At 38.0% G+C, this 13,680-nt stretch overlaps 1 protein-coding gene across 6 annotated transcripts in view; it reads left to right on the top strand.

Moving 5' to 3' along the window:
- The window catches only part of OCIAD1 (OCIA domain containing 1), a 29,496-nt gene extending 23,833 nt beyond the window's left edge, over positions 1-5,663 (top strand). For all 6 annotated transcript variants that reach the window (XM_039540643.1, XM_039540647.1, XM_039540644.1 and 3 more), the window contains one exon: positions 3,617-5,663. In XM_039540643.1, the coding sequence (XP_039396577.1) occupies positions 3,617-3,654 (38 nt within the window). In that variant the 3' untranslated portion in view covers positions 3,655-5,663. The remainder of the gene's footprint in view (positions 1-3,616) is intronic.
- Positions 5,664-13,680: the final 8,017 nt, after the last annotated feature.

Here is a 13,680-nt window from a genome sequence, read left to right as displayed (position 1 = left end):
CGAGCCTGAGTCAGCTAGCACTGGCCAGGCATGGGTGACTACTTGTATAGACATATCCAAAGAAAGCACTTACTGCATCACAGCTCTTTAGCAAAGGTTCTAGAACTAAGGTTTCTGATTGAGTTTTTTAGCTTTTGAAAGGGTGTATGCTAAGTTAGCATTCTCTCAAAACAGACCACATTCCTGTTTTTTAAAACGTATTTTATGAATTTGGGGATTTCTGTAGTGTAGAATTTTGAAGGACATGTCATTGTTTGCAGATGTTTACCATTCTATGTTAAAATTTAAAGGAAGGAACTAGTACTTGGCACCAATCTTGAGATTTTTGTTTTCACACTGGAAAACAGAACTTTAGACAGTAAAACAAGAACGAAGTGGCATTCAGTCAGTATAAAGCTATCTTTGGGAACCACACTTATTTTGAATAAAAAAAATATTTTCCTGTTTAATGCACTGCAGGATCTGTCACTTCGAATCTTCAGGAATTATATTTAGGTCCCCATATATTCTGCGTCACCATGGAACCAAATTCTGCAGTAGCAACCTTTAATTTTGTTGCAATGTTAATTTAGTCTATCTCTGTGAAATACTCTACATTCCCATACCACCCACCCTCATACAAACATATGCAGTTTTAGCCAATAGTTGAAAATATTAATTAGCATAAAATTCTTGTGTGAACATTTGAAACAATGGTTATTTTCAAAGATAGAGTTTTTTCACTATTTTCTCCATGGGGCCTGTAATACGATTAACTCCCCCTTGTGGGAAAAGCTGTAGAGCAAACGTAGCTGCAGGCTGGTCCTAGCAGGGCAAGGAGATAAAATATTGAGCACCTGCCTGGATCAAAATGATGAATTTTGTGGCAGACACTCTGAATTATGTGGATTCTTGGGAAAAATGCTGACTCCCATGGCTGTAGAATTCATGATGCCATGATTGAGATGAATGAGGCAGTTCATTTTTCTTATCTATTGTTCCAGGTTGCCTGTAGATTCAGGCAACTGACATTTCATCTGTGTGCACAGTTTCCTATTCAAGGTTTCCTCCACAGCCATAGAGACTAGAACCATATTTTCTTTAAATGAAAGCTCAAGTTCTGGAGCAGCACTTTGTGGCAAGGAGTAAACAGCAAAGTCTGTGGCTATGGAATTGCAGAATACAAAGGTTTAAAATTTTATTTATACTTTTTAATCTAGGATTTTTTTCCACATGGAACAATTTTTAAACATAACAGGATCACAATAGATAGAATGTTATGTTATTTTATATTTATCTTCAGCTTTTGAAAATGGAACATGAGTAGTTCACTGAGCTTCCTACAAATAACTTGTAAATGTGGTTGCTTGCACTGTTTAAGGAAGTGGAGTAAAAACAAAACTAAAATAAATGTAAATATTTGCTGGATAATAAATGACACAGAAGTGCATGAAAGTCTGAAATTAATTTCAGGGAACTTACTGATGTCACGAACAGTGATGGTTCAATAGCAGAGCTCAGTGATTTTTCAGCCTGTTTGTTTACTACTTTTCTTTTGAAATGTTAGATAGTTTTATAATAATGAGTAAGAACATGAATTAAAATTTAGGGTTTGCCTGCTTTGGGTTTAACCTCTGTGCTCTTAGTGTGCCTGCGTAATGCCTGCTAAATTGCTGAGGAGTGGATGCTCTTCAGCAGCAGTCAAATGATGATAAGCAATAGGGATCTCCTACAGCAGTTTTGTGGGGATGGGAGCAGAATTCAGCACAAATCCTCAGAATTGAAATTATATTGAGAGGGTAGGAGGAACATCTACAACACCCTTCTCCTGTCCATGCCACCCTCAAACACCTCCAGTAGAGTCTTTTATCACTCTGTGCACCCACAGATAACCCTGAGGCAAGCCCCAGTGCCCATGAGAGCTTCTTTCCCTGGAGATACATCTCCTTTTTTTCTGGCCTTTACGTAAGAAAATGCACTGGTTTAACTAAAACTGATGGGGTTAAACCAGTGCAAAGAGCTCTGTGGACCCTCTTCCTTTGGTTTTAAGCCATGCATATTTCAGTTTAGCCTGTCAATTAGACATCAACTCAAACTGAAATAAACCTGGTTTAAACTGAAATAAGAGAGTCCACACAACCTTTTGCATGGATTTAACCAAATCTGTTTAAAATTGCACTTTTAAGATGAAGTCATTGCAACTTCCTCATGTAGATGTGCCACTGTCATTGTTGACCATACTACCATCCTCATAGTCACTCAAGCCCACTACTTGGGTATCATCTTTGAATCCACCCTCTCGCTAACCCCAGACATTCAGGCTGAAGCCAAAGCTTGCTTCTTCCTTCTGTGTAATATTTCCAAGATCCAGTTCTCTGTGTGAACCACATAAACTCTCATCCTCTCTTGTCTTCTCTGACCACCTCCTCTCTGGCCTCCTGACATTCCCCTCTCTGTTAGAATCTTCGGCTAGTCTGACCATATTGCTCTCACTTACACACAATTTCTGACAGCCCAGATTCTCCTATTGGCTCTCACTTCTCTCTTGCATTAAATTCAAGCTTCCCCTCCCTTTAAGGTAGGGTGACCAGATGTCTCAATTTTATAGAGACAGTCCCGATTTTTGGGTCTTTTTCTTATACAGGCTCCTATTATCCCCCACCCCCTTCCTGATTTTTCACACTTGCTGTCTAGTCACCCTACTTTGAGGACCAGCACAACTCAGCACCTACTGACTATCTTAGGTACTTGTATTCTACAGTAATGGGGCCTTACAATCACTAATGTACTTATCCTCTCAGCACCCTTGTGAGGTAGAAAAGTTCTGTTAACCCCATTTTAGAGAGGGAGATCTGAGACACAGACCAAGTGACTGGTCCAAGGTCCCACAAAGCATGTGGCAGATCAGGGAACCCAGCTCTCCAGAGTCATAACCATTGGTCCATCTTTCCTCTTTCTCTTTATATTTATTTTATTTTTGTATCTTATTGTAATCTAACTCTGTCCCCTGAGTGATACCAGGCTCTATCTCCTGTTTGTCCATGTCTCTCCCAAACAAGTACCTTTTCACCTTCTTCCACACTGCCCTCACTGGACTAATCCATAAAACCATTACCCTTCCCTCCTTCAGGTCTGTCTCCAATTGTAGGCAGCTGCCAACTGTTAATGGCTAGGTAGTTGGCCAGTGGGGATTACAGACATCTCCTTTTTGTTTAAAAACAAATATAAATTAAATATATAACTAATTACCTTGTAGCCACCTAACTGTGCATATAACAAGACTATGCAACTACATATTTGTATCTGTTATTCTTTCACTGTTTCTTCCAATTGTTTGGTACACCCACTTGTTGCATCTTGTTTTAAATTAATTATAAACTCTGCAGGGTAGGGATTAATGTAATTGGTCCCTAACCTGACTGGGGCCTTTTAATACTGCTATAATAAAAACTAGTAATGCCATCTTTACCCCTTCCCTCATTTTAAAAATTACTAGACGCACACTGAAGTGTAACTGTCCCTAAACCTCACACTTTGAAAACACAACACATTCACCACAATTTCAAAGCACTATGTAAATTAAACTTAGGTATTTAAACTATTTAGTTGTATGTGATATTCTTTTTCTTTTTTCTAGTTAAAGTAAACAAGTATGGAGATGCTTGGGAAGAGTGAGAACTGAATCTCTGCATGTACTGAAGGAAGTTATCGTCAATCAGCTTACATCAGCTCCATCTATGTTGCTCATGAATATCTGCACACTTTGGTGTATTCTGCCAAACCGAAATATGTTGTTATAAAGGAGACTAGATTTTATTTTTGACTTTCCAGAAGAGTGAAAAATTATGGATTATAGGCTTAACATTGTGTAGCTTTGCACCATTGGGGAACTAGACTATTGATGAGAACACTGATTTTAAACAGTTTGATATTGTTTAGAAATAATGAAAAAGGGATAGCTCGCACTAATTTTATAAATTTGTAATGAGAGATGAGACACTGGCATATGTAAACAGACTAAGTCAGAGGTACTGGTGTTGAGAGGGAAAAAAACCAGTCTTTTCAGATTATTCAAGACTCCCATTAAAAGTCACTCAGTAAAATATACCCTCTTATTTTGTTTTTGTTCTGAAAGTAATGAGATGTAAAATCCCAGTGGTATTTACCCCCATCTAATTAGTAAGGTATTAAAATAGATTTTAATTTCTCCCATATTTTTGGGGACTTCAAAGTCAGATCTTATTAACCTGCAATAAATCTTTAGGACTAAACAGTAAAAATAGACAGTGATGAGGAACTAGCCAGGTACCAGAGTATATGTACACCTTTCACGCTCTTTAAAAACGTTTCAGAATAACGTGCACATTTTAGTGAGTTATCCTGACTCATCTACCACTGAGTGATTGTCCTGACAAGACCCAAGTTACCAGAAGCATAGAAAATGATTAAATGAAAGAAAAAGAAAAAGGAAACATTAAAAAAGCGTCTCTATTTAGGCATAGTGGGTAAGTGTATTAGTTCCTTACATTTTGATGACTTGGGTTCAAATTCTGGCCTGGATTGATTTTGTGGTCTTATTCTTATTCCCATGTTTACACATGTCACAAAATCACCACACAGTTTGTCGCCACTTTCTGTCTCTTGAGAAGAGATCCCCTTGAGTAGAATATAGCATTAGTGTTTCTGTTCAGACTGAGATACATTGGCAGAGCTGTGCTGACACATTTTCCTAGTATCTGCTTTACCTCCCACATATCTGGATCAAAACAGTGCCACCAGTCTTTCTTTCATGAGCACTAGAATCTCATCTTCAAGCTGTGACCTTCAGCTGCTCTACTTATATTCTTAGCCTGTCAGCATTGTCCCTTTCTGGTTTGGTTAAAGGTGTGCTGAAACTGATCAATATCAACCCTAACTTAATGAGAGAAAAGAAGGAATTATATTACCAGACAAGAAAAATGCTCTTGAGGACCTCATTGATTCAATGGACCAACAACAGAGCAACATGACAGAAAGATTCACCAGGGTGGTGCAGAGTAAGCTGAAATGAGGATGACAAAAAATATAGAGAAGATGAGTTCTTAAAGAACCAGTGTTTAAGAACATCTGAATAACAGGTCTGTTTGCAGAGAAAGGAAATGCCAAATGACTTCTGACCGTAAGTGGATTACTGGCATCAGGTTATCTTGAGGCTAACTGTAAAAAAGACCCCAATTTACCTTGATGAGAGAAGGCTTTCAGGTCTGAAATGAGAGGTCCATGAAAGTACTAGAAGTCAGCAGGATTTGTACTGTTGTTGAATGACGGGGACAGTGCAGAATACTGAAAGTGGTCAGAAAAGTACTGTTATCATGAGAGAAATTCATATAACGTTTTCTTGATTTCTCCTTGTTATACCCACCATACAAAAAAGGAGACGACAACTTACTAAGCTGCAAACTAGTAACAGGAAGTTGTAACACTTATCTTTGCGTAACTGATCTTTAAAGAGAGAAGGTACATTTTTCTGGCACTATGTTGAAGCAGACAATCTCTAAGTGAAGGAAGGACCCACGGAAAAGCCTCGAGGAATAAGTATGAGGGAAAATACCGATCTTTTTACTTCCTCACAATCCCTAAAGGAGGTAGTATTTTGGACAATCATCTTGCCAATAAAAATGTCTTGCTTTATTGTTTTTGTGAAATGTGGACTACATTAGACTTTTTTGGAACGTTTGTAAGAGTCTGGTGACTTTCTCTTTGTCTTTGCCTCAGAAATCTGAATTAATATTTGCTTGTACTGAAGGTTCTTAAAATTTCTCTGTGTGTGTGTGTGTTTTATGTAGATGAAAGTTTTCTACCCTTAGGGCTTGTCTACATGGGGAAATTTGCTGGTATAACCAGTATAACTCCCCATGGGGACGCTCAGATTCAAGAATGAGTGCGATTTTTCCAGTTTAATTTGTCACTTTGGAAGCAGTCTAAGCTAAACCTGAAGAAGGCATTCTTATTCCAGAAGATGAGGGTTTACACAGGGAGTTATACTGGTATAACTGTACCATTGAATTTCCCTGTGTAGACAAAAGTCCTTCATAATGAGTTAGCACAATGAAAACATGGGGCTGCAGTCTGATCCTTCTTCCTTTCATCACTTCTCTCCATAAATCAGTGGACAGATGTTGCACTGCATGTGAGAATCCATTTGGACTATCATTAGAAATATTTTAATCTGCCTCACTATTTATTTGTAATTGTGTGCTTATCTTAGGTAGTATGATGATTGTGGACCATCTGGTGCAGAACAGCAGTTGAAGGGAGATTATTTTACCCTTTTTCCGTTTAAATATTGAAAAAGGAAAAGTCATCTACTCCATTAATATTATACCTTAATCTTGCATACTAAAGTGAGTGCTTTCTAAATGCTGTAAGCAGTTTGTGTACTGATCTGAAACCAAAGGTTTTGAAAATGAGATTGATCTCACCCCAAAATAATTATTTTATGTATGCAAAAATCATTTTATATAATACTGTTAGAAGTATTTTCATTTTCTGTAGCCATGAAAATAAAGGGCATATCTCGTATGTGGGAAATACTATTTAAAATGCTGTTTTTATTAATAAGAACTAGCTATGTTAATATATGTGGCATAAACAAATATCAGAGAAAATTCAAAATTAAGTGTGGAGCTTGGTCTCTCAACCTTGCCTTTTTGTACCTAGTTATTGCTGTAAGTTGGGTATGTAAATACTCTTCCTCACTTTAGCACAACATGGTGGGTTGAGGTGGTTTTTTGTTGGTCTGTATCATGTCCTTAATGTACATAAATACCCGGGGTTTGTATGGTCATAACTTTTAACCTCAATGGTGGTTTGAAAAACAAAACCCTAGTATTCTATCAAAGCAGGGCCTTTTACCTTGTAGACAGTATGATTCTGCATAGTGAGTGTGAGATTGGCATGCAGGCAACTGGAAGGATGTTGTCACTGGCATTGCAGGAGGCATGAACTGGCCACATTACGGGTGTGAACTGGGCTATATTTTAAAATGGCCATAGTGACATACTGTGACCCAGCATCCCTTCATTTCTCTTAACTTGGAATAGGAATAGCTGCAATTCGGGTTTGAGCCTTAGGTTGATAAGAACTTTTCACATTCTTTGAATATCTTGTCAGAATCCCCCAGAGAAGATGGAGAGGTAATGGCTTGATTTTTCTCCTTTGAAAAAGGTGCCCAAACGTAAAACTTTGAGAATGTATTAGATATCAAGAACCAGTCGGGGCGAGAGAATGCCAAAACAACCCTGTGTGTGAATATTAGAATTTTGCTTAGATTAACTTTCACAGGTAACAACTATCATTTTTGGTTAGACAAGTTTCTAATCTGGTTCAACCAAAAGGATAGTTGGTTTAAAATAGACTCGATTGAAATAGAAGACAGCTTTTCTTTTAAGTAATCTTACCTGTATGTCTGTTAACAAAGAATCCAGAATTTTATACAACTTGGAAGTCCTTTTCTCATGTAGCATAGAACTAATCATCCTAAAAATGCATCTCTTCAGTTTTACTCTTTAGGTCAAAAGGTGTTCACTGCTGTATTCTGTGTGAGCACCAAAAGGAATGAACACAAAAGGATTATGTATTAATTAGGGCTGTTGATTAATTGCAGTTAACTCACAATTTAAAAAAATTAATTGTGATTAATCAGTTTTAATCAGTTAATAGAATGCCAATTGAAATTTATTAGATATTTTGCATGTTTTTCTACATTTTCATATATACTGTATTCCGTGTTGTAATTGAAATCAAAGTGTATATTTTTATTACAAATATTTGCATTGTTAAAATAATAAAATATAGTTTTAATAATTATTATATTAATATATATAAAACCAAATATTTTTCAGTTCACCACATACAAGTGCAGTAGTGCAATCGCTTTGTGTAAGTGCAACTTACAAATGTAGATTTATTTTTGTTACATAACTGCACTCAAAAACAAAACAATATAAAACTTCAGAGTCTACAAGTCCTACGTCTTGTTCAGCCAATTGCTAAGACAAACAAGTTTGTTTACATTTACAGGCGATAATGCTGCCCTCTTCTTATTTACAATGTCACCAGAAAGTGAGAACAGGCATTTTCATGGCACTGTTGTAGCCATGAAGCATGTAGCACTGCAAGGTACTTAAGTGCTAGATATGCTAAACATTCGTATGCCCCTTCATGCTTCAGCCACCATTCCAGAGGACATACTTCCATGCTGATGATGCTCATTTAAAAAAAAAAAAAGCATTAATTAAATTTGTGACTGAACTCCTTGGGGGAGATTCGTATGTCCAGTGCTCCGTTTTACCCACATTCTGCCATATATTTCCTGTTATAGCAGTTTTGGATGATGATCCAACACACGTTCATTTTAAGAAGACTTTCACTGCAGATTTGACAAAATGCAAAGAAGTTACAAATGTGAGATTTCTAAGGATAGCTACAGCACTTGATCCAAGGTTTAAGAATCTGAAGTGCCTTCCAAAATCTGAGAGGGATGAGGTGTGGAGCATGCTTTCAGAAGTCTTAAAATAGCAACACTCTGATGTGGAAACTACAGAACCCGAACCACCAAAGAAGAAAATCAACCTTCTGCTGGTGGCATCTGACTCTTATAATGAAAATGAACATGTGTTGGTCCACGCTGCTTTGGATTGTTATTGAGCAGAACCTGTTGTCAGCATGGATGCATGTCCCCTGGAATGGTGGTTGAAGCATGAAGGGACAGATGAATCTTTAGCACATCTGGCACGTAAATATCTAACAACACCGGCTACAACAGTACCATGAGAATGCCTGGTTTCACTTTCAGGTGACATTGTAAACAAGAACTGGGCAGCATTATCTCCTGCAAATGTAAACAAACTTGTTTGTCTGTGCAATTGGCTGAACAAGAAGTAGGACTGAGTGGACTTGCAGTGTCTAAAATTTTAAATCGTTTTATTTTTAATGCAGTTGTTTTACATAATTCTACATTTATAAGTTCACCTTTCATGATAAAAAGATTGCACTACAGTACTTGTATTAAGTGAATCGAAAAATACTATTTCTTTTGTTTTTTACAGTGCAAATACTTGTAATCAAAAATAAATATAAAGTGAGCACTGTATACTTTGTATTCTGTGTTGTAATCGAAATCAATATATTTGAAAATGTAGAAAACAGCCAAAATATTTAAATAAATGGTATTTTATTATTTAACAGCGCAATTAATTGTGATTAATCTTTTTAATCATGCAGTTAATCACGATTAATATTTTTAATTGCTTGACAGCCCTTGTATTAATTATAGATTAACCTTCTTGGAAATGTTTAAAATAATTGACTTCCCTAATTCTTAAAATCTTTACAATTTTTAAGTTGCAAGGCCAAATTATTAAAAAATAAAAGGTAGTGGCCTGAAACTGGGGGCTATTGACATGCATTGTGAGCATTTGGCTTAGCTCCTTCGCATTTGTTACAGCCTCATTAAAAGTTACAATGTCAGTTGCTTCTGTATTGCAGATATTTGGAGAATTGAGTTTACAATGCTGTCTTCCAAAATCAACAGCAAGATTCATAATCCAAAATAAGCAAACAGTCTAATTCTTCAGTAATTGCTTTCAGCAAATGTTCATTCATATTACATGGATCTGTTTGGAACCCAGTTAAACAGATCATCCCAAAAGAAAATAATTCCTGCTGCTCATTCAAAGAAAGCCCAGGTAGGGGCTGAATTGTGGGGGACTGGAGAATTGTGGGTACTATTCCAAGTTGCACCCATAAATCACACTGCCCACTTGAGATGCAAAAATAAGATGTCACAGTATATTGTGCAGATGTTCAAAGTATGATCCTGTGTGATCAAAGTGTGATCATTGTCTTAGGCCTGGTCTACACTGTGGGGGGAGGAGTGAGAGGGGATCTCTAAGTAGATGTACTTTGATCTACTCACTGCGGTGTCTTCACTGTGGTAAGTCGATGGCTGACGCTCCCCCATCAACTCTGCCTGCGCCTCTCGCTCCGGTGGAGTACTGGAGTTGATGGGAGAGTGCTCGGCGGTCAATTTATCGCATCTTCACTAGACGCGATAAATCGACCCCTGCTGGATTGATCGCTGCCTATCGATACAGTGGGTAATGTAGACAAGCCCTTAGCTTCCCCTTAGTGGGGCTCAGATACCCTTCTGGATGCTGGATTTCTCACGGTTGGCACTCTCTTCATACAGTTTGCCTTCCCGCTGGGCTTTGCAAGCTTGGCTTCCCCTCTGTGAGGCTCAGATGGCCCCATGGCTTGTTTGGCTCCAGGAATCCAATGTGGGGACTGCTGGTGTACTCAAACTTTGCTTATTACCCAGGCTTCACCCGTTCTTGGCACCAAGGTAAGATTTCATGCTCAACAGATTAGACAGACTTTCATATTATGAGTGTCCATTTCCTTTCTTGTGTGATTTGATCAGCCATGAATGAAATAGTAAATGTGGACATTTAAATTATTATTGGATACTAATGCTCATAAATCAATTCTCAGTTTATCCATTACTTACAAATATCCATCTTGTTTTTGATGTCCACTACTTGCTTTTCCTGTTTCTATAAATTTGTTCGAACACATTTTCAGAATGGAACAAAATTTCTAAATTTGTGTTTTAAATTTGTACCATTTTTACATGCACCATCCTCTAGAAAGTATATTAAAATCCACACACAAATTGTTACCTCTTGTTGAATGATAGACAGTTTTCTAAAAGATAAAAACAACAAAGGCCCTTGCTTGGGTGATTTCTCTAATCCTGTACTGCAGTAAATGGAAGATATTTTAAAATATATTCCCTGCATTGTACAGTGTACATATCCTCCTCACTCATGCCTTTTTCAGTGGATCTGTGTACTTGCAGTGCATTTTTTTTTAAACCTGTAGATGGAGCTAAAAAATCAGCTCTGCAAAAATATAATGCAATAATGACCCAAACTTGGAAATATAGTGTGGTGTATTGTTTAATTACTTTCTGCATTTGAAATAGAATGCTCACAGTAATCTCAATCTTATTGGATTACAGGTCTCTTTATTTAAAAAAAATGTAATTCACGCTAAAACTTACACCAGTGGTGAACTTGGTGTCCCTGCTGTTCATATTAGATTAACATCAATGCACTCCAGTTATTAACACTTCACTGACAGCAAGAGACATTCCTATTTTCTAACTGGGCTGGAAGTACAAGACAATCGTTTGGATACAATACAGGTCATGCTTTGCTTCAGTTTATATAGCAGTGGGCCTGCTGTTGTGTACCACGGATGGTATTTAGGGCTTGCCCTATACTTTATGGAGCCTTGAGTTCATTCCTCTTCATAGGTCCCTTGCACCTCTGCATACTAGACACTCCACTGGCTGCTAACTGTTGTACAGACAAAGCCATTGCCATGCCAGGAGTGCAGCAAGTGAAGCAGAAGGAACTCCTCAAAGGATGCCTTAGGCAGCAATCATACTATGCAAGCCCATGCTATGGATAGGGAAGGAATAGATGCTAAGCAAGGAAAAATAGACTGCTGAGAGAGAGCAAGCTGTCAATTGCCAGGTGTCTTTCTAGAGCTGGCAACTGTTTAAGAGAGGTTGTATGAAGCCTCTTGCTGGACAGGGCTGTGTGCAGCTTCGTGCATAGAATAGGCATAAGGCAATTACAGAAGATATTATAGTTGACTTGATTTTACAGAGTTAATAAATGTCATGGGAGTGGTTAAACCACAAGCATTTGCCTCAGGATAAGGTTTATAATGCACATGCATGTATGATAATCCAGCATTTAACATTAGACAAGTTAGGGCTTGTATCAGTTTAGTCATAGCAGACTATGCTGAGACCTAACATCCAGCTGTAGTAAATGAAGTATTACTGAAATGTGCATATAGAAAAAGGTAGAAAAACCCTTCGTTACTTACTATAAGATACCTGAAGCTGCCCATGTGCTAACCTGTATAGCTGCCTATTGGTACCTCAGTGGACACATTTGGTGAATAGTAATATCAAACTCTCTACAAGCAGAATAAAGTTAATTGCCGGGGGTGGAAGACAAGCTTTTTCAGGGGTAATCTGAGACTGTGGAATGAACTTCCCCAAGAACTACGGACCATCACAAACTTCACCAGTTCCTGCTCCAAGTGCAAAGCGCATTTCTTTGACCATATCTTCTCTAACATAAGCACATAGCAACATGTTTGTTTAAAAAAACACATCCTACCAAAACAAGACACTCCATTGCACATGCTTGCTGGGTAGAAATTGAGAACAAAAAACATGACAGATGTTAGTAATGTCATTTAATGCACTATGGGAAGGTGCTCAAATGCTACAGTAATGAGCACGGTATAAGAATGTGTCTAGAATAAAAACAGACGATCCTTTTTCTTTAATTAGAAAACTATCAGCGGTTCCAGTATCTGATCCACAAACACATTAATCTTTCAGAAAATCATTCTGAGGTTGAAGACAACTAAAAACATTCCCCTGCTCCAACTTGTTTTTTTTTTCCTTTCACATTTAATGGATAGTAATGGTGATACTGTATTTTAGTCTGAAAAAAATGTTAGATTTATTTACTAAGTAATTCTGAATCATCTGCAGTTTGCATATGAGAATTTTTCACTACTTTCACTAAGTTCATTAATTGAACTTGTTATATTTCATTTTCAAGACTTTTAACCTTACGTTTTCCAAGCTGTAGCGTAACATCTGACTATTTTAGTGGGAGTTGGTCAACAAAAACTCTTCAAATGTAGGTGTTAGAGTTCAAATTAGAGTTCATAATAGTAGCTTGTGATGATTTGGGGAATCTGTGTACAACTTATGAATTCTAGTTAGTTTTATGAAATTGTTGTATCACTCAATCATCAATGTGCAGTGAGTCAACCATAAGCTGACAGCATCCCTCATTTGTATTATCCCTGCATGTTTAGAAGAAGCTATAGAACAAAAAAAGATGTTGACCTTAAAGGCTCCAGTGCTAAGGAGGGTGCCTGAGCTGGGAGTACAGTTCTACCCAGGTGGTCTGACAGGAAGGGAGAATGGAAAGGCCCCAAAATGCAGCTTCCTTAGACCTGGAAAGGGGTGTGAAGAACTCCAGGAGGGGTAGAGGTGGGAGGGGCTGAACTGATGGTTGTGGGGGCTTTGTGGAGCGAACTGGTGGGGGCAAAGGATGGGCAGATGTGAGAGAGCGCTTCTTCCTCAGGGGCCAAGATCACTTTACCCAATAAATATAGGAGTAAGTAGCACTCTCTCTCACTCACGCACGGACACACACACTTTCTCAAAAAAATCAAGAGGGACCAAAAAGCACAATACAATGGGGGGGGGGGGAGGGTTGTTTTTTTAAAATCTCACAGTGTTTTTTGGGATCCAATTCATGAGTTTTGATTTCTTGAGGAAACGCAGGGGAGTCAGACACCAAGGAAGCTTGGGCAGGAGAGAGGAATAGAAGGGCCTGTTTTGTAGCAACAGGGCAATTTTTAACTATGAAACCGAGGAAGAAAGAGGTGGCCTGCAGAAAAGAGGGGCTCCATGATTTGGAGGAGAAGCCATGTGTACGTGGCGATCTGGACTCCTTTGTGGCTCTGACCTAAACCTGAAGAATGTTCAAGTGTGAAGAGGAACCTGAGGGAGGAAAATGTGTCCAGGTGATTTATTGTTTTGTCCAGATCTGG

The sequence above is a fragment of the Mauremys reevesii genome, linkage group 5 (assembly GCF_016161935.1).
Source record: "Mauremys reevesii isolate NIE-2019 linkage group 5, ASM1616193v1, whole genome shotgun sequence".
NCBI classification, from domain to species: Eukaryota; Metazoa; Chordata; order Testudines; family Geoemydidae; genus Mauremys; species Mauremys reevesii.
Note: the sequence above shows the minus strand (reverse complement) of the source record. Positions and strands in the feature narration are given on the sequence as shown.